At 42.8% G+C, this 22,122-nt stretch overlaps 1 protein-coding gene across 1 annotated transcript; it reads right to left on the bottom strand.

The window, feature by feature from the left end:
* Positions 1–714: 714 nt before the first annotated feature.
* On the bottom strand, positions 715–22,122 carry Crtap (cartilage associated protein). Its single transcript, XM_027932455.3, has 7 exons — positions 21,567–22,122; positions 16,042–16,191; positions 12,692–12,863; positions 5,985–6,113; positions 3,607–3,752; positions 2,646–2,729; positions 715–1,276 (listed from the first exon to the last, which is right to left on the bottom strand). Exons 1-7 carry the CDS (start codon positions 22,035–22,037, stop codon positions 1,223–1,225), a joined length of 1,206 nt encoding a protein of 401 aa, XP_027788256.3. The 5' UTR covers positions 22,038–22,122; the 3' UTR covers positions 715–1,222.

The raw sequence follows: 22,122 nt of genomic DNA, 5'->3' as shown, positions 1-22,122 counted from the left end.
TCCTGTGGTTCCCTGGTCACACCAAGCACGTTCCCACTTCCAGGCACTGCACATGCTGTCCCTTCTCTGCCCTGAGACCTGCTGCCCTAAGGCCTCTGTTCTATTGTCACCTCCTAGATGAGCCGCCCAGAGCACACTGCAGCCTCATCTCTAGGACTCCTTACCCTCTTCCTTGCTTTATTTTTTTCCCATAGCAATCATCACTGTCTGATACCATGTGTATATTTCTTCCTGTTGGCTGGTTGCCTTCCTTGTCCTATAGAATGTAGGCTCTGTGAGACCAGGATTTTTTTTTTCCTGTTATTCTTTGCAGTATCACTGGTACCCAGGTCAATGCCTGGCAACAGCAGATATTCAACAAATATTCGTTGAAAGAATGAATGAAACTAGATTCCCTCTGGCTTTCTTCCATTTGCAACTCTTAAGACTTATGACGCTAAGACTTTAAGACTGAGAATTGTTCTCAAAAGAGGTTGGCTGATCCTTATAAGATTTTTGGAGATTGAAAAGTGTTGGGGAAAACCCATATTTCTGTATTCTGCATATTCACCCAACTTGTTTTTCAATAGGTGCAAGAAGTGGTACAGGTTAGATCAAATAAAGACCATCAGGAGGTTTGGAGAAATTTAGCCTTTGCCTACTTCCATTTTTTTCCTGGGTAGGAGAAGAGATTAAAATCTGGAAGAGCAAAGGGACCAAAAGGAATTTACACAATTATCATCTTTTAAGAGTGTTTTTCTTATTTAAAAAATAATACTGATTTTTTGGGGGGTGGGGGGGACAAACCATGGAAAACTGCCCTTCCAGCCAAAAGTAAGAAAGGCATGTATGAACACAGAGAAAACAGATGCAAATTCAGGGGAGACAGGTGTGAACATGGGTAAGACAGGTGTGAAGAGGAAAAGACAGGTGTGAAGAAGGGAAGACATGTGAACATGGGGAAGACAGGTGTGAAGAAGGACAGGTGTGAACATGAGGAAAACAGGTGTGAATGCAGGGAAGGCAGGTAGGAATATGGAAAGAGAGGTGTGAACATAAGGAAGACAGGTGTGAATACAGAAGACAGGCTCACCCTGGTTAGATGTAGTGAAAGAGATGGGGGCTTCCCTTTTACTTTGTAAAGGGAAGGCTTTGAGGTATCAAAAATCTGGGCTTTTGGGAAAAGGAGGACAAAGAATCTGTTTCCTGAACTTCGTAAGGAAGTCTCTTTGGTTGCCCGGGACTAGTCAGTCTCCTCCAGGTCCAAGAGGTCATCCACATATTCCACAACCTCTCCCTGTAAGAGACAAAAGGACACCTGTGTGATTTACCTGAACATAAAAGCGCTGGTGGGCAGAACTGTTTGCAAGAAGCCACTGCTGGCTGGCTGCTTGGGCCAAAGCAGGTCTTCTCCACTGGCCTGGGGTCCAGAGGACGGACCCTGCGGAAGGTATCTCAGCTCCCATTCCATGTGAACTCCATGCCAAGCACTCTCTTTCCCACCCCACAGCCAGCCTCCGTGAAGTGGACAGTTCAGCCACCCTCTGTAAAGTCCTCTGGGCTTCCCTCCCTTTCATCTGTCTCTTTCTGCCTCAACCACCAGACCACATCTCCCAAACCACAGTAGCCAACATTGTTGGTATCTGGCCAGCATAACTGCCTTTGGAGACTGGCCCCAAAGTATTCCTGTGACCCCTCAGTCTCTGCTTCAACCCAACCCAAGACTTAGACCCTCACATCACATCCTGGTTTACAAAGTGCTTCCACTTACAACCCTGGGAGGGGGATATTATTACTTCTGCTTCATAAGAAAAGAATTGAGGCTCAGTTCCTTCATGCTAGTGATGGATCTGTCCTACACAAATCTGAGCACAGAAGATTCCCTGATGATGTCTTGTTCGGAGGTGTTTCACCTAAAACCAGGAAAGTTTTAGGTGAGAGAGCATCCTGGAGGCTGGGCCTCTGGGTCTAGCCTCACAGGTCACAGAACTTTTGGTCTCCCAGACTCCTCACCTATAATGTGAAGGGTCAGACCAGAACAGGGTCTTAGGGTTCTTCCAGCTCCAACATGGTAGGTCCTCAGCTTTTCTAGAAAGCAGTTTTCAATTTGTTCCAAACCCATCTCTCTAAATAATACTCCTAACGATGGCTTTTCTGTGGCTTCACTGCCCCTCCACTAAATGGCTAGTCCACAACCAGTTTAGACTAGTCAAAAAAGGAGTTGGCTAAGAGACTTAAGACTTAATCAAACTTAAAATGCTTACAGCAAGGACATCATTTACCAAAAAAAAAAAAAAAGATAACACTCTGATAGAAAAATTGGAAAGGGGAGTTGAAGTATTTTCAGAGTGCTGAGCCATTGAAAATTCACTGTGTCTTTATAAAGTTAAAAGATGATGGCTGGCTGGGTGACTGCTGCAGATTCCTGGAGCGTCACTCCATACATGGCACCTTCGGGAAACGTGGCACTGCAGCCTGGGTTTCCTAGAAAGCCGGGCTCCTCCATGCCAGCGTTCTGCCTTTCATTAAAACACTCACAGCAACTGTCTTTCTCAAGGTCCCCTTCTGTTCCTTATTTCAGGGACGCCCCAGCCTTGCAGTGACTTTAGCAAAGGCGTGAGTAATATTTTCTCTCAGCCAGACGTGTGCTAAGCATGAAAACTTACCTCATCATCATCCATTATATTTTCCTTAGCAAAGTCATACAGCTCTTTCTGGAGGGTAGTCACATTAAAGAACTGAACTGCTTCCTGTTCAGACAAACAGAGAACAGCTTATAGGACCCACCTTTCCATGTCAGAAATGGGAGGAGGAGGAGGCAACGGGTATGGGATTTCTTTCTGGGGGGACGAGAATGTTTAAAAGGACAGAGTGGCAATGTTTGGAGAACTCTGTGAGTACAGCAACAGCCACTGAATTATACACTTGAAAAAGGTGAAGTCTATAGTATATGAAATACATTTCAATTTTTTTTTTTTTTTAAATAGCCACCTTGGGTAAAGGAGAGGAGTTTGTGAGCATGTGTGTAGTAGTGGGAGAATGAGATGTGAAGGAAGATGTATTTATGACAACCCAGGACAGCATATAAAAATCCCAATGGTCTTCATCCCAAAGATAAACCAGAAAAGATCTCTCGAAAATCACACATAATTAATGGAGTCCTTAACAAAACATGCAAAACTTTGAGTTTGTCCATTAAGGAAATTAAATGATAGTCTGTTCACAAGAGAGCCTACCCTGGTGCTATTGAAAAATATTAGTAAAGTGAATCTGTGGGTATGGCCTAGAAAAGTCTTCATGCAAAACAGTGTGTGAAGCAGGATCCTATTTTTTTAAAAAAATACAGGCTGTATATACGTGTAAATGTGTAGCCTTATTATAAAGTTCGGGATAAAGTGAAGGTGTGAGATTTTGAGAGAATCTCACTTTCTAAGTAAAATATTTCTGTTAACATTTGACATATGTCATGTTTACAGATTCAGAAACCAGAATAAAGCAATAAAATGTTAAGACCAAAACACAACAGAAACCAGTTTGTTCCTGAAAGAACTCTTTCTCTTAAGTCTTCTGAAAGTCAGGCTGAAGAGAAGGAAAGGAAAAGTCAGGGCCTGGCTGCAGGGCACTCACTGGTCTGGGCTGGAAATGCTCGTCCGAGAGGCCCCACTTGTCCCTGTGGAACTGGTAGTACACCAGGTTCTGCTGCATGACCTTGTCATTCTGGTCAAAGAGAAGATAGCTGACCGCACAGGGGGCTGCATTCTTCAGGTCACTCACTGGATCCGGGAAAGAAGACGATGAGCAAATCAGCAAGCCTTGTCCTGCAACCTCCCCCCAGTTATCCCCAGCTCTAGCTCTCCTTCCTAGGGTCATGAATGAGCCCCTTCTTTGCAGCTCCTGCTCTGGAAAGCCTGTGACTGACTGCAATCAAGGTGGAAGGTCACAGGTAAGGACTCCATGCAGCCTGGAGGCCAGATTCCTTGGTAGGCAGATGCCATGGCAGTCCTGCCCAACACTTCAGGCTCTGGGGACATGGGCTGGTCTCAGGCCCCTGGCACCAGCCAAAGAAGGCGGGGTCCCACACCCTGGACTGTCCTGGGCTCAAAGCAGATAAGTGGCTCAGCAAGAAGATCCAGTTCCTGGGTCTATAATCTCCAGATACAGGTGGGCCCCTACAACTAAACCAGATTTGGAAGATGAACGACGGTGGATCCTCAGAGATGGAAGAAATTTAAAGTCATTGGGTCCTGCTGCCTCGTAGGACTGGGGTTCCCACCTCTGCTTCTGTATTTAGCTTTCAACACTTTCAACAAAGGATCTGAAGGGTTAGAATTTACCTTGGGAGTGGGGCAAACGGGAAGATATAATGATACAGAAGACCCAGGGTATTCATTCTGTCACGTTCCACTCCAATTTAAAACTGAGGAAGAACATTTCTGCCAATGCTTTGGTTGGTAGGTGTGACCTGAGCTTGGATATGAATAAATTGTGCCACCCAGAGGTTATTTCTTGTAATGACAACTTCAAACCCAAGCTTAGGGGCACTTACTATTCACAAGGCCATCAGGGCCACTAAAGGGTTCAATCGTAAGGAACAACACTTGCCCTTAAAAAACTTAGTGAGGTCGGGTTGGTACCTATAATCCCAGAGATTGGGGAGGCTGAAGCAGAAGGATTGCAAGTTTGAGGCCAATCTCAGCAGGCCTCTTCAAGGCAGTGAGTTTTATGTATACTCTTTATAACTCCAGAAAACAAATACTTTGGGGGAGTAACATGCAAAGCTGGAGGTTTTGGTCTACCAGTGTTTACAAGTGTTTGCCACAGTTTTTGACATGCAGGGAGATTTTGAGCTGCCAGAGCCAGGATACATCTACAATACTCTAAACGCCTAAGACTCTAGCTTTGTGCACTCAAAAAAGGCCATGGAAACCTAATGGACTGTTATGTAACATACAGGTATATATATATACATACATACATATATACAGGAAGAGGTAGCATGGCTTCATGCTTTAGGCACAGACCTTGGAACTGTGCAAATCTTTAATCTTCAACAGGCAAAGATTTCAATGTGTCCTAAGGAATGTAGGAATGCAGTAAGAAGGATACAACAAAGAACACAATAGCCCCACCAGGAAAGGAAAGCCACAGAAGCTAAGGTCCTCTCTCACTCTTCCCTGGGGCATCCCTAAGACCTGCCAATCCTGATTGAGAACAGCGAGACGGGAGGCATCTATTCCAGCCAGAATCCTGCCACCTCTGGACCCTGCTACTTCCCCACTAGAACAGAACTGTTCCTGCTGCATCTGTCCATGACAATCCTCCAGTACTTGTAACCAAATTGCCAAGGTGCACCCTGCTCAAACAAGTGGCACTCGGCACAGTAGTGGGGAGCAGAGGCTAAGGCTCAAAGGACAGGCTCTGAGTCTCACTCTGAGTGACCTTTTCTTCCCTTTGTCCACTTGGAATGTTCTCATTGACACACTCCAATTTCAGGTCCAGGGAAGACCGGGTGGAATGAGGCTCTCACAGTGTGAAAAGTAGAGCTGATTTTGGGGAGAAAGGGAAATGACAATAGAGAAAATGAAAAATGAACCCTTGCAGGGTAGAGTTGGCTGAGTGCCAGTGTGTGACTGATCACCCTCCGCATTTAGCATCCATTAGCTCACTTGATCCTCAAGATGATCCTGAGAGGTGAGTACTATTACTGCTGCTTTACTGATGAAGAAATGGAAGCATAGAGAAGTCAGTAAATTAAAAAGTTGAAGTTCAAACCCAGGCAGTGTGGTCTCAGGGTCTGTGCCTAAAACATGAAGCCATGCTACCTCTTCCTACACAGCACGTCACCAAGGCTGTCAAGGTGGCTGATGAACTCTCAGCAACCACAGGTAAAGGCTGTCACCTCTATTCTGCTGACAGGGAAGCTGAGTCTTAGGAGGATTAAACTGAGGAAACTGAGTCTTTGAGGATTAAATACCTTGCCCAAGATCCCATAGAAAGTTACTTACACTTATAATAAGCAAACTGCAAATAATGATACATGGTTGCAACAAATTTCTCCACCGGATAGCCTCCTATAACTGGGGTGAGGCTCTCTTCACACTGTATTTTGCATTCCAGAACTTCTATGTAATGATCTGAAAAAGAAAAAAAAAATCCACAAATTTTCAGAGCAGCACATGCATTGCTCACTTCTCTTCTTCCTTCTTCCTTTCTCCTTACCATCCTTCCTTTCTTCCCTTCAGTGCTGGGGATCAAACCCAGGGCTTTACATATGCTAGGTAAGTGCTCTACCACTGAGCTGTGTCCCCAGCCCCATTATTTTCTTAATACACTACTTCTGCCTTCCATGAAAATGAGAAAAATATAAAAAAAAAAAATATTTGTAACATTTACAATAAGAAGCTAAAATATTTAATATACAAAACTCCTTAAGATCAATTTTAAAAAAATGAGGGGCTGGAGTTATGGCTTCGCGGTAGAATGTTTGCCTAGCATGTGCAAGGCCCTGGGTTCGATCCTCAGCACCACATAAAGTAAATAAATAAAATAAAGGTATTGTGTCCAACAACAACTAAAAAATAACTATTAAAAAATGACAAACACCCTCTATAAAAATGGCCAAAGTATGTTAACAGAAAAGAAATTCGAAAAATAGTGAATAAACATTGTGAAGAGTTGCTATACCTCTTTTGTAATTAAGAAATATAACCTGGGACTAGGGAAACAGTTTACTTGGTAAAGTGCTTGCCTCACATGCACAAGGGTCTGGGTTCAATCCTCAGTGCCACAAAAAAAAAAAAAAAGAAAGAAAGAAAAAAAATACAATCTAGCTCAGAGAGGTGGCACACTCCTGTAATCCTAGCTACTGGAGAGGTTGAGGCAGGAGGATCATGAGATTGAGGCCAGAGTGGGCAACTTAGTGAGACCCTGTCTCAAAATAAAAAATAAAAAGGGATAGGAATGTAGCTCTGTGGTAGAGCACTTGCCCGGCATGCACAAGACCCTGGGTTCAATCACCAGTACAAGGAGAAGAAGAAAAAAAATGATTTAAACTGGGGGCTAGGGATGTGGCTTACTGATAAAACACTTGCCTAACATAAGACCCTGGGTTTGGAGGGCCTGGGTTGTGGCTCAGTGGTAAAGCACTTGCCTACCATGCATGAGGTACTGAGTTCAATCTCTGGCACCACATAAAACAAACAAACAAATAAATAAATAAATAAAAACAAGGTCCTGGGTTTGATCTCCAGCAAGGCAAAATAATAATAATAATAATAATAGGCAAAATTTTAAAAATTTATTAGCACCAATGTTAGGGAAAGAATGGTAAAACTTACACTTATATTCTATTGGTGGAAGCAAAACTGGAACAAACAGAAATTTGTTTTGGAAGACAAATTTTGCAAAGTTAACCAAATGTTAAAATATACATATCCTTCTAACTTGGCACTCTACTTCCCTGAAATAATAACAGCAAACTTAGAAGCAACCTAAATGCCAGTCGATAAGTTCCAGTACATCTAAACCACAGAATCTATATAACCTTCAAGAGAATAAGGCAAACAACACATATAACATATATATAAAACATACAACAACATAGAAAGATGTCAAAGACTACATTTCCCAGCCTCCCTTGCAGTTAGAATGGGACCATATGACTAGTTGTAGCCAATGAAATGTGGATAGCAACAACTACTAAATATTTCTTCAGGCCTGGTCCCTAGTAACTCCCAGGTGATCCTGCATCCCCCCTTTTATCCCTTTTACACAACAAGAAGGAAAAGACCTCAGGATGTTTGCATATATTTTTATTGGCAAGACTGTAGAGAAAAAGCCTCTCATATATCACTGGTAGGAATGCAAAATGATACCTTAAAATACTAAATAGTTTACAGAAACATTAATTCTTTGAACTATTAACCCAGTTCTATAGACTTTGAAAACATATCTCTGTACTTAGCAAAAAAGAAAAAAAAAAAACTTCAGTTATCCATTTCAATGTAATATGTAATAGCAAATGATTGGACAACCCAAAAGTTGATGAATAGCAAGCTATTACAGTCTTGTTGTTAATAAATAACTTCAAAAAAGAAAATACTAACTAAATTGTAGAGAGACTAGAAAACACCTTAACCAAACAGATATCACCAATAAAAGAGTAAGCAGACAGCATACATGTCTGAATGTGATATCCTAGGAAGGTTACTTCTACAGTGACCCAATCAAAAAAGCACATCCTGGAGAAAATTGTGAATTACAGGACAGAAACCCAAATTGAGGAATATTTATAAAGTAACTGGTCTAAATACCTTAAAATTTCACTGGCATACAAAGACAAAGGAAGGGTAAGGACCTGTTACAGATTAAAGAACACTAAAGAAACAGCACAACTAAATAGGAAATATAAGGCTGGGGTTGTAGCTCAGTGGTAGAGTGCTTGCCTAGCACGTGTGAGCCCAGGGTTCGATCCTCAGCACCACATAAAAATAAATAAATAAAATTAAGTTATTGTATCCATCTACAACTACAAAAAAAAATTTAAATAGGAAATATAATTCTGGACTGAGTCCCATACCAAGGAAGAAAATGTGACAGAAAGGACAAGATTGGGACAACTGTCAAAATTAGAATATGGATGGTAGATTGAACAAAGGTACCTAAATTAAAGTTCCTGAATTTAATTACTGTGAATATACACATTAAATTTTTGTCCTTAGGAAATATAATGAAGCATTATGGGTAAAAAGTCAAGATATCTCCAATCTACTTTAAATGGTTCTGAAGGAAAAATAATTACACACACAATGCAGCTGGACAGAGTGATAAAGTTAGCAGGACATAATCAATTTTAAAAATTGGTAAATCTGGGTGAGAACATAAAAGTATCTAGTACTACTTTTGCAACTTCTTTACAGGTTTTAAATTGCTTACAAGTATAATCTAGGCTTAGCTGTTTCCCCTTATTCTTGGGGGGCCACATTCTGGGACCCCTTTCCCATGCATGTCTGAAACTGCTAAACCCTATATATATTATGTTTTAATACCAAACCATAAAAAAAAAAAAACTGTTTTCTGGTATACATGCATATAATAAAGTTTAATTTATAAATTAGGCACAGTAACATTAACCATAATGAAACATAAAATAGAAGAATTATAACAATATACTGTAATAGAAGTAATGATAATGTGGTCTCTCACACTCAAAATAGCTTCCTGAACTGAACTCATCCTTGTGCTGATGTGAGGTGGTACCATGCTGATGTGATGAGAAGTGAGGCAGATGACAGAGGTTTTGTGATGTGACACCACACGAAAGCCATGTGAGCACAAGCACTGTACTAAGGTGGCATACATCTGCTAAGCAGGACAGCTTCTAAGTGACTGCTGGCAGGTAGGATATACAGTGTGGATATGCTAGAAAAGGAATGATTAGGGCTGGGGATGTGGCTCAAGTGGTAGCATGCTTGCCCGGCATGCGTGCGGCCCAGGTTCGATCCTCAGCACCACATACAAACAAAGATGTTGTGTCCACCGAAAACTAAAAAATAAATATTAAAATTCTCTCTCTCTCTCTCTCTTAAAAAAAAAAAAAAAAAAGTTTAAAAAGAAAAGAAAACGAATGATTCATGTCCCAGGAGTAATGGAGCTGGATGGTGATAGATTTTATGACACTACTCAAAACTTATTCACTATTTATTTCTGGAATTTTCCACTTAATATTTTCAGACTGTGTCGGGCACAGTGGGTCATGCTTGTAATCCCAGAGGCTTGGGAGGCTGAGACAAAAGAATCGTGAGTTCAAGATCAGTGTCAGCAACTTAGCAGGGTCCTAAGCAACTCAGCAAGACCTTATCTATAAATAAAATATAAAAAAGGGCTGGAGATACAGCTCAATGGTTAAGCACCCCTGGGTTCAATCCCTGGTACCAAAATATATGTGTGAGTGTGTATTTTTTTTTTTTTTACTATGGTTGACAGCAGGTAACTAAAACCATAGAAACCACGAATAAAGGGGACTGCTGTGTATCAAATATAGGTAAGAGAGACACAGCAGACACTATGTACTGTTGTAAAAGAGTCTTATTTCCCCAACTCCCATTTAAAAAAAGAAAAAGAAAGAAAGAAAAAGAAGATTAAAATTGGACCTGACCAAGTGTCTACATGCAAGTACCAATTTATAAGAAATATAGAGGGCTGGGATTGTGGCTCAGTGGTAGAGTGCTCGTCTGGCATGTGTGAAGCCCTGGGTTTGATCCTTAGCACCACATAAAAATAAATAAATAAATAAATAAAGGCATTGTGTCCAATTACACCTAAAAAATAAATATTAAAAAAAAATAAGAAATATAGAGCATAGTGGATCATGGAGATACAATCAATACACTCTACACAGTAAGAATCTCTATAGGAGAAATAATTCAGTTGTTTCAACAGCAAGGCGGAAAAAAAGATAGAGAAGAAACTATAGATTAAGAAAGACTTAAAAGATAACAAAGTAGCCAGGCATGGTGGCTCAAACTCAGTACCACACACACACATACACACACACACACACACACACACACAAAAAAAAAAAAACAGAATGAATTTGCTATAGTACAGATGAACCTTAAAGACATTATACTCAGTAAAATAAGTCAATCACAAAAGTGCAGATACAGCATGATTCCACTTACATGAGATAGCCAGAGTAATCAAATGCATAAAGCAAATGCATAAAGAAAGAAAGAAGGTGGCTGCCAGGGGATGGGTGGGGAGAAGGAAGGAGGGAGGTATTTATTAACAGGGACAGAGTTTCTGTTTGGAAGGATGAGGAAGTTCTAGATACAAATGACAGTAACAGTTGCACAATGATGTGAACATACTTTAGGTCACTGGACTGTTTATTTAAAGGTGGCTAGAATGGTAAATTTCATATTATATATATTTTACCATAATCAAGATTTTAAAACTAGAATCTATCACAACATGTGGACCTTATTTGGATCCTGATTCAAACAAATGAATAGTAAATTATTGATGATGTTTTTTGGTGATGTGGACACTGAATAGTTGATGGTGAGATTAAGTAACTATTGTTAAAATTCTTTTAGGTGTAACAGTGTAGTGGCTATGTTAAAAAAAAAAGAGTCCTTATGTTTTAGAGGTATATACTGAAATATTACATATGAAGTGACACAGCATCTGGAATTTGCTTCAAAATAACCTGAGAGAGGGCTGGGGTTGTGGCTCAGGGGTAGAGCACTTGCCTAGCACATGCAAGGCCCTGGGTTTGATCCTCAGCACCACATAAAAGTAAACCATAAAGGTATTGTGCCCTACTGCAACTAAAAAATAAATATTAAAACAAATAACTAAATAGCCTGAGAGAAGAGAAGTAGATAAACTCCAAATGGCCATGAGTTGATAGCTATGAAGCTGGATCGTGGTTACCAGGGATTCATTGTACTCTTCTATTTTTTTACAGGTATCAAAAATTTTTTTTTTCAATTTTTCTATAATAAAAGGGGTTACTTAAGGGGGGGAGTATTTTATAGAAAAAAGAGATTTATGAACAAAACATGACTTCAAGAAAACAAACCTCTCTTTGAAAGAGCTTCCATTCTGCAGGATCTCTGAAGAGCCGTTAACCATTAACATGCTCAGTGACTCTGCAGAGGGAGACACAGCACTCAGCCCACTCCGAGACTTATTTAAGGAGCACTGTACAGAGATACAATACTCTTTTTTATCTATGGTATGGTCCAGACTTCTTTACCCTTTTTGTAAGGAACAGTTCTAGGTTCAGGGTCCTCAGTCCATTTTGGGAACTCCTCTCTTGGCCATTCCTCTCATGTACTGGAGTGACACTGCCCAATGAAGGTGAAGAGCAAATGTCTGGGCCCTCCAGAGAAATCTGAGCTATCTATGGGGTGGTGTTTTAGGTTTTCTTTCCTTCTTCATTTTTTAAAAATATTTAAAAAAAATTTTTTTTAGTTGTAGATGAGCATAATACCTTTATTTTATTTATTATATGTGGTGCTGAGGCTGGAACCCAGGGCCTCACACGTGCTAGGCGAGAGCTCTACTGCTGAACCACAACCCCAGCCCTCCTTCTTCATTCTTCTTTCTTATGTTTTCTGAACATCCTATAAGAAGCATAGCTTGGGAGGCTGGGGTTATGGCTCAGTGATAGAGTGCTTGCCTCACACATGTGAGGCGCTGGGTTCAATCCTCAGCACCACATAAAAATAAATAAAATAAATAAAGATATTGTGTCCATATTAAAAAAAATCTTAAAAAAAAAAAAGAAGAAGAAGCATAGCTTGTTTTATAGTCAGAAATTTTCAAAATGTTCTTAGTCATGTTTATTATACTCTTCACGCTACCTCTGTAACAGTTGGAAGATGGCCATCATCCAAGTTATCTTAGTAATGGAAGTTGTTACTGAGTTGCCCTAGGACCTATTTTTATCTTTCCAAAAGCCTTGGGGAATCTGTAATCAAGCAGGGCTGATACAGCAGTCTATCAGCTCTTTTACCAAGTTGAAGGCTTATCTAGGTAACTGTTAACTTCCCCCATATACTCATTAATATTTAAGCTCAAAAGTTCCTCAAAGGCAGCTCAAGACACTCAGAAGGCATGTGGACAGAGGGTAGACATCTGAGAAGACAGATCCACAAGGGGGATGGTCCCAGTTAACACCAGGATGCAACCCACCACCAACCTGCTATGGAAAGGTAGAAATCTTTGAAGTCCTTGATCTCCCGGGAGCCCTCGCAGGCTGCGAGGCATTCATAAAAAGCTTTGAAGAAATCAGGAAGGGCCAGCTCCATGTCTGTGATGGACGTCCTCCAGTTCTCACCATTGTAGGCCCGCACAGCTCGGATGAACAGACTCTGAAAAGCAAGAGAAGCCATGAAGTTTGCTCCCAGGCAGGAAGGGAGAGAGGCATGACCCCTCCAAAAGAATGGTGACCATCACCAAGCTCTGCTCTCATTGGTCCTAAAGAAGCCACCCCATCCTTAACAAAGATTGGATTCATAAACCAATCGGTGACTTGCTTTATATCTAGATTTCCCTACACTGTTCGTTATAGGTACACTTCTCATACAGTTTAATTCAAAAAGAAACAGGTGTTTGATAATAAAATCAAATTCAAATCAAAGGGTAAGGTAGTGAATGCCTGCAATCCCCAGCAGCTCAGGAGGCTGAGGCAGGAGGATCACAAGTTCGAAGCTAGCCTCAGCAACTTAGTGAGGCTCTAAGCAACTCAGTGACACCTGTCTCTAAATAAAATTTTAAAAAAGGGGTGGTTATGTGTCTCAGAGGTTAAGTGCCCCTGGGTTCAATTCCCTGTACAAAAAAAAAAAACAAGGGGAAAAGTGACAAATCAGATCTGCAGTTGCCAGGAGTCTGGGGCTGGGGCAAAGTCCTGACTCCTGAGAAACAGCAGGGAGCTTGTTAGGGTGATGGCAATATTCCACATTATGATCACAGTGGTAGTTATAAGACTGCATATATTTGTCAAAACTCATCGAATTATATACTCATTGAATTGTAATTCAAAACTCATTGAATTAGTAAATATATTGTAAATAAATGAAACCTCAATTAAGCTGAGTTGAGAAACTGAAAGGAGAAAATACAAGTTTGAGAGCAGGTGCCTGATACCCTGTTCCTCCAACAATAAAGAAGGCAGGAGCAGTGTGCATCAGCACCAGCTATTGGGAAGATAACCAGGTGCCTGAGAGTGGAGACTTGACTGACTTTCTGCTGATTGATGATTGGACCAAATAAAAATAAATAAATAAATAATTAGGACTGAGAAAGCAGCTTGGTCTCCAAGAAATAAGTAGAGATCCTGGATAGAAATGAAAGCCTGCTGACTTGGAGAAGCCAAGACAGGCCTTGCAGCAAGCCTGGGATGCTCCACGTGGACTTTATTTTCAGCAGCTCCTGGATGGGGACCTATGAAAGCCACTTTTGACCTGCACTTTTCCCCAACCTTCAGGCCTCAAGCAGAAAGGATGGATCTCCTGGAGCCCGCTAGGCAGGCAGAATTCCCTGGAAATGAGACAAGCAGAGAACTGCCTGAGAACAGAGAACAGGAGCCTTCTGAAGACTGGGTAAATGAGCAGCAACTCCAGGCAGTAGCTTTCCAGAAGCAGCGTGGCAGCAGCAGCAGCAAGAAGGAAAGCCAGTAGTCAGGAAGATCCTGAGCATGCAGGAGGCAGCCCAGCCACAGCCAGCAGGGCTCCAACCAGGGACCAAAAGAACCAGCGGACTTCCAGGTAAGCACTCTTCCATGGTGAGCTCAGCTCTGCACCCCAAATCCAGTGAACACAACAACGAGGAATGCATGAAGGCACATGGCCTTCTTAAGGAAGAATAGGAAAGGGGCAAGCAGCAGACAAGAGGTTTCAACAACTTTTGGAAAGAAGAAAGGCAAATGATCATAGGGGAGGGTCTGGGGGGGAAGTGAGCTACTTACCCTGTTGGCATTTGCAGGCACCAGAAACCAGGAAAGGCAGGGAAGACACAGAACTGCAAGCAGAACTGAAAGCCTGTGCAGACTGCTGGAGCCTAGTTCCCTCCCAGGACCACATTCCCCCCAAAGCCACTCTTCACTACAGACTAGTAGTTGATTCTAGAGACTCTGCCCAGAAAGGCTGAAGAGTCAGGGACCAGGCACAGCAGAGGTTGAGCTGAATGCATGGGACTAAAATTTCTGACTCAGCTGGGAGACCCCTGCTGCTATCCACAGACTGCCTCTCAGGGGCTGCAGACAAGCGTGGGCTCCCCACCAGCCCTGTAGAAAGCTGGCCAAGTCTTCCCTGGAAAACTAAAAGGTCCCCCATCAGTAAAAAGTGAGCTTGTAGTCTAATCATACTACTGGAAACCTGTGGCCGGCTCCTCCTTTCAATACATCCCTGTTTTCAACCTTGTCCTAACCTTCCCTGGTGCTCTGGCTGATGATACCTAAGTGACAGTCCCTGGCCATAATTAGTGCTCAAAAGAGATTCTTATTATTGTTATGATTAATTATCATCAGAACTTTTTGCAGATGCATAGATTTAAGTATCCCCTCATTTGTCAACTCCTCTTTACTTTAATTTTCACCTTAATACATATGGTGTGTGTGTGTAAAATATGTCTCCTAGTTTCATCAAAATGTGAGGTGTATTTTTCTTTTCTTTTCTTTTTTTTTTTTGGTACTGGGGCTTGAACTCAGGGGCACTTAGCCATCCCCAGCCCTTTTTGTATGTTATTTAGAGACAGGGTCCCACTGAGTTGGTTAGGGCCTCACTAAATTGCTGAGGCTGGCTTTGAACACATGATCCTCCTGCCTCAGCCTCCAGAGCTGCTGGGATTACAGAAATGTACCACCACACCTGGCTGCAGCTCTCTTCTTGAGGTGTATGTTTCTATTCTGGCTGTTCCTGGTCATTTGGTGGTGATTTCCAAAATACGTCTTTACTATCTTAAAACTGAATGATCAAATGATCAAATTTCAAAAATGAATAATTTAAAGGAAAGATAGCTTTAAAATCAAGTAAAGTAAAAACTTATTTTAAATGGATCAATTTTCAGCTAGAAAGCCAAAATTTCTATTATCATAATGTTCATCAAATGTCACCCGAAAAATCACTAGAGCCAGGCATGGTGGCACATGCCTATAATCCAGCAGCTCTGGAGGCTGAAGCAGAAGGATTTTTGTGTGTGTCTGTGTAGTGTTGGGGACTGAACCCAGGGCCTTATGCATGAGAGATGAGCACTCTGCCAACTGAGCTATATCCCCAGCCCTGTGAAGTATAGGATGGTAAATCCAAAGCCAGCCTCAGCAACTTAGTGAGGACCTAAGCAATGAAGTGAGACCCTGTCTCAAAATAAAAAATAAAAAAGGGTTGGGGATGTATCTTAGTGGTTAAGCACCCCTGGGTTCAATTCCTGGTACCAAAAAAAGGGGGGGAAAAAAACAACACTAGAAATTGCTTGGATGTCAACAGCTGTTTACTGAGATACACTTCTTAAACAATTCACATTGCACTAACCGCTACAAAAATCTGAATATACCTCATAGGACTTGGTTTCCAAGTCTTTGATGTAGTCTTCGGCACCAGGCAGGCTCTTGTAATACGCCATGTTTCTCTTCATCATTTCGTCATCAGGATGCTTCAGGAGAAAGGTGTGAGCTGCTGCAATGGCCTTTGGGAGATTATTTGCCTAAGTACAAAGAAGAAAGATGAGGCTGCTGAATGTATGCATGCCGAGCAGAGAGTTTTGTAAAATAGGAACTTGTTTTCAGTAACAGTCCTTTAGTGACTTTGGTACTAAACAGTGTCTCCAGCTAAGGGCTCAGTGACTTCCAGGGCCCCCCAGAATCTCATCCAGCCAATCTGGATAAGTGTTTGTCCCCACCATTTGGATGGCCTTACAGTGCCTTTCCCATCTGCGCTGGGCCATCTCCACCCTGTCTGTGTCCCTGGAGGCTGGCCTGTGTGGGCTTTTCCAAGACTCCCTTCCTTGCCCTCTCACTTCCAAAGAGGCTCACCCATGAAGAGCCCAACAGGAGGCTCGGGCTGCAATGTCTCTTAACTGAAGGTTACATATTCTCTCAAGATGGCCCTCTCCATACAATCTCTCCTTTCAGGTTCCGGTAATTGCTCTCTCCCTTACCCCTTTGACTGAGGCTTGGGCATGCCCTACTAGTACTAGACCTGAGGACACAATGTCCCTTGTGGGTTCCCCACATGCCACACCCACCTTTGTAAGTAACCACTGTAGTAAACATCCTTCAAATTACTCAGTATGTCTGTACCACATCTTTTCCGCTGGAACCTTGAAAAATATATTAATGTTTTTCCCCACTTCACACAGAACCTTCTGCTTCTATTCTCAAGTGATCCCAAATACCTCCTCAATGACTCATCCAATCACTGGGGAAAAATCTGTAGAGACCCTCCTATAGGCAGGAACCCTTTCTAGGAAGTGGATCTTTAACAATAAGCAATCCCTGCCTTTATAAACAATACACCTGAATAAGTTCTCCCTTTCTCCCAGCAACCTCAATTAAGAGACTCTCTCGTGTGTTATTCCCACTTTTCACACCTTCCCATATTCTCAGCTAATGCGTCCATCTCCCCTCTCCCCTTCAATCCTTGGAGGACACAGTTGTGTGCCACTCACGTCTATATTCCTGGGCCCTGGTACAGTTCCTGGGACAAGGCAGGACATAGTAAGTATCCAGGATTTGAACATAATGACATTATGGCTATAGGACATTTTCATAAAATTAATTCATATGTTCCTTATTCTCTCTCTCTTGTTTTATTTTATTTATTTATTAAAAGTTTTATTTATTTATTTACTTACTTACTTATTTATTTTTGGCACTGGGGATTGAACCCAAGGGTGCTTTACCCTTGCACTCCATCCCCAGCCCTTTTATAAATTTTTAAATTTTGAGACAGAGTCTTGCTAAGTTGCTGAGAGTCTCGCTAGTTGCTGAGGTTAGCCTCAAACTCAAGTCTCCTGCCTGGGTCTCTCGAGTTGCTGGGTCTATAGGATGTGCCACTTTGCCCAGCTCTCTTCTCTTTGAAGCAGAGGCCAGCGGGTATAGCTCAGTGGAAGAGTGCTTGCCTGGCATGTGTAAGGCCCTGGGTTCAATCCCAGCATTGCAAAAAATAAACAAATGAAGCAGCAACCAGCTAGCTCTGAGTTTCCCTGACTCAGGACAGAGTAGGGGTCTGGTCAGAAGGCAGAAATAATCCATATGACAAGCAACTTGCGCGGTTCAGAGAATCTAGCAGGTTTGAAGAAAGGAGGAAATAGAGGACGAAGCTTCAGAAAAAAGCTTGATTGACAGGGAGAAAAGAAAGAAAGGAAATCCCCAAGCTGGGAAAAAAAGTTTAGGAGCCGAAAGGTCCAGGGCACTGAAAATTCAGGGCTAGCACCCTGGTCAACGGTGGTGCCCAGAAAGGTACACAAGAACAGGTGTGCTGTGGAGGAATTTTAAGCAGGAAGGCAGTCAGGGAGGCAGATACCTCCCTGTGGGGATGCATGATGAACAACGAGGGGGCCCCCACATTGTTGGAATCATGGCTCAACCTGGTAGGAGTCAGGGTTGTCACCATGCATGCAAGTAGAGTCTCTTTCAGCAAATCCAGAGTGACACTCAGAAGCAGAAATTGGAGGGTGAGATTTGGAGAAAGGAAATAAAGGATATCTGAGAATCATAGGGTGGCACACATCTGTACCATACTGCTCCCTAATTGGAGCCCAGTCATTTTTTTTTAATGTTTTTTTTTCTTTTTTAGTTGTAGGTGGACACAATACCTTTATTTTATTTATTAATATGTGGTGCTGAGGATCAAACCCAGGGCCTCACACTTGCTAGGTGAGCACTCTTACTGCTGAGCCACAACCCCAGTCCAGAGCCAAGTCATTTTTGAGATAAGGCCAGTTGCTGCGTTGGAGAAGCAGTGGCTGGAGACAATGACAGGCTCCCAAATGTCAATGCTGATATTTGGGGAATATCAGCCTGTAGCAAATGGAAATGCTTGTGAAAGAGTGTCACAGACAGAAAGTTCTCTACCCTCTATACCCAGCCAGAAAAAAACCTAGTTCATCAGCCAGAAAGAAAGGAAGGGAGCTGAATGCAGCCTTTTAAAAGCATTTGCCAATGAAATTAGAGTCTCATTCTCCAAAGAGCCCTCAGAAAAGGGCATGGAGTGGGCTTTTTAAGGTTCCTGACCTAGGATCTGACTTTTGCAAAATGGAATCTCCTCCCGAAGAGAAAAGGGTAGTTTTATTTACATTGACTCAGGCTCTGCCAGCTGGGACATGAAGACACATCTTGGCAGCCATGGAGAGAACTTCCAGATAGTGACAGGGACCTAAAGTAGACTGGTCACATGAAACCGATGGTAGTTTGAGGGTAAACAGCATGGCCTTTTTCCTACAAAATCACACATCCAAGCCACATCACCTCATTCCAACAGCCTGAATTCATTAGCCTCACTTCCATGTTCAACTTGGGCATTTGTCCTTAATTGCCAAAACAGACCTATGAATCAGAACAGCACAGTCGCATTGACCCAAGTCTTCCCCAGCAGGCAGCACCATCTACTGCCAGCCTTCAGGTGACAGGTGGAGTGTGTGTGCTTGTCACCAATCTTTTTTTTTTTCCCCAGCCATAAAGAGTTCAAGAATATGCTGGTTACAGTGGCACGTGCCTATTAATCCCAGCAGCTGGGGAGGCTGAGGCAGGAGGATTGCAAGTTTGAGACCAACTTCAGCAACTTATCGAGCCCCTAAAGTCTCAGTAAGACCTTGTCTTAAAATAAAACATAAAAAAGGGCTGGGGATGTGGCTCAGTGGTTAAGTGACCCTGGGTTCAATCCCTGGTACAAAAATAAAAAATCAAAAGTTCAAGAATGTAAATATCTTTGAAGGAAAAAAATAATCAACATCTCTACCAAAAAAATGATTTTTTGAGTTATATCTTCAGTTGAAACAAATGGAGTAAACATTCATGTTTATTAATAAAATTCTTAACTTTCTCTGACCAACAAGAAATCTTACCGTGCTAAGACACATAGTACTTAACTAACTTTTAAGTGATGGTTAAGGCAGGAGGATCTCAAGGGGTTTTGAAGAGATGTTACAAACCTCCTAAGCTCTGCAGGCTACCATGATGGAGAAAACCCATGCCTTACATTCATGTAACACTAAATGCTCTCTCCTGCTTCTCACTATCACTTCTTCAAGTTTATCTGTATATTAGTGGGTATGGTGACACAGGCCTGTAATCCCAGCAACTCAGGAGGCTGAGGCAGGAGGGTCACAAGTTCAAAGCCAGCTTCAGCAATTTAGTGAGGCCCCTAAGCAACTCAGTGTGACCCTGTCTCTAAATTAAATACAGAAAAGGGCTGGGATGTGGCTCAGTGGTTAAGTGTCCCTGGGTTCAATCCCCAGTACAACTCCCCCCAAAAGTTCATCTGTATAAGAAGTCATAGTGGGCTGGGGTTGTGGATCAATGGTAGAGTGTTCACCTAGCATGCTGGAGGCACTGGGTTCGGTCCTCAGCACCACATAAATGTAAAATAAAGATATTGTGTCCACCTAAAGCTTAAGAATAAATATTTAAAAAAAAAAAAGAAGTCATAGTTTCTACTATTCTCCAGGTTAAAAAAAAAAATGTTTTCACATCGATTGTGTGATTTAAATTTGGTTCAGACTGTATCTGCTAAAAAGCTATTCAAAAAATAAGTAGAAAATCTTTTTTTAGCTTAAAAAAAGTCATGTGATGCCAGGCATGGTGAAGTACATATATAATTCCAGAGACTTGAGAGGTTAAGGCAGGAGGATCTCAAGTTCAGGGCCAGCCTCAACAAATTAGGAAGGCCCTGTCTCAAAATAAAAAAATAAAAAGGGCTGGGGATGTAGCTCAGTTGTTAAGCGCCCCTGGGTTCAATCCCTAGTACCAAAAAACAAAAAAATAGTGTGAACCAGCTGTCACTTTCAACACTATGGAATTTTATTAAATTCATGCCCTCCCCTTCTATTTTAAAACTGTTTTTTATTTTCAGGAAAACATTCACAAAACTGATATTTTATGTAAAACTACAACTAAGCTTTTTTTTTGGGGGGGGGGAGTATTATGTTACTGCACATATGAATGCAACATATATGTGGCTCTGTCTCAGTGGAAATATAAAAAACAGAATTTATAATCCAAAGACTCAAAAACAAAGCAAAAAACACCTATACCTCTGGTGTCTGGGATATGCCCTGAAGCTGTTTTTATAGTCATTAGAATAAATGCGATATATCCCCCTAAAAATCTTTTTCAAGCAGAAAAAAAAAACAACAAAAAAAAACGGGGTGCCCTCTTGGCCAAACCTTATGAGGTCCTACCAAGTTGCACTATCCAGTAACCTGAAATACAGTCCATTCTTAAAACTTGGTGGGTCCCCAGAGTAAGGACTCAAAGGACAGAGAATTGCAATTTGTGGCTATTTTTAGCCAGCAATCACAGACCGAATTTAAGCAGCCATAAAAAGGAGGCAGTGAGCTGTGTTAAATTTTAGATGAGAGAGCAAGCCCAGGGGTCAGCCCTGATGAATCACCACGCAAACACCTCTAAGCAGAGATGTGTCCTCCCAGAGTAGTTGCCCCACCCTGGTCTCAATTCCTCCTATTTAAGAGACACTTGCTAGCTCCTCGGGTCACCTTCCGCTTTACTAGAGCAAGTTCTAACTCCATTTTAAAAAGTCCACTTAAATGGTATATACTGAAAAGTCTGTCCTCAAATAATAGGTAACATTCATCAGGCATTTTTGTGGGTGCCAAACACTGTTCTACGTCTTTGGTACCCTCTACCTTAGAAAAACGCTTCAGGAAAGGTATTTTCATCTCCTTACAAAGAAGGAAGGGCAGGATTTGGAGGCGACCCGTGGCACCACTGAGTGGGTGAGAGCGGGGTCAGGAACCCGCGGTGGAACGTGGCCCAGGGTGAGGGGCGGGGCCCTAGCCTGGGGGCGGGGCTCGAGCCGTGGGGCGGGGCCGAGCCGAGCCTCGGGGCGGGGCGGACTTGCCTTGAAGTAGGCGAACTGCAGAAACTTGTAGGGTTCTCGGCGCTGGAAGTCCGCCAGTACTTCGCGGCTGGGCTGCGACTGGCGGAAGGCCGGCAGGCCTTGCTTGCAGCGCTTGAGGCAGTGCGCGCGGCGCAGCAGGCCCCCGAACAGGCGCAGCTCTGGGTAGCGGGCGAGGCCGGCGGCGGGCTCCGGCTGGGGCACCGAGCTGCAGTTGCGGTGGCAGAAGGCCTCGCTGTCGCGCAGCAGGCGGTGTAGCCGCAGGCTGATCTCCAGGTAGCCCACGCTCTCAGCCCAGTGCTCGCCGCTGTACTGGTCCAGCGCGTGCCGGTAGGCAGACTCGAGTGGCATCAGCTCGTCGCGCGGGAAGCTGCGGAAACTGTAGCGTTCGTATTGGGCGCGCCCGGTGCGCCACGCACAGCCTGCGCACAGAAGCGCCAGCAGCGCCGCGGCCGCCCGGCGCCCTGGCTCCATGGCACCCGGCGGAAGGAAGGAAGGAAGGAAAGAAGGGAGAAAGAAGGAAAGGAAGGAGGAGGACCGCGCGACGCAGCAGGCCGAA

Source organism: Marmota flaviventris, chromosome 1 (genome assembly GCF_047511675.1).
Source record: "Marmota flaviventris isolate mMarFla1 chromosome 1, mMarFla1.hap1, whole genome shotgun sequence".
NCBI lineage: Eukaryota > Metazoa > Chordata > Mammalia > Rodentia > Sciuridae > Marmota > Marmota flaviventris.
The sequence above is the reverse complement of the archived record's forward strand: the minus strand, read 5'-3'. Positions and strand labels throughout refer to the sequence as shown.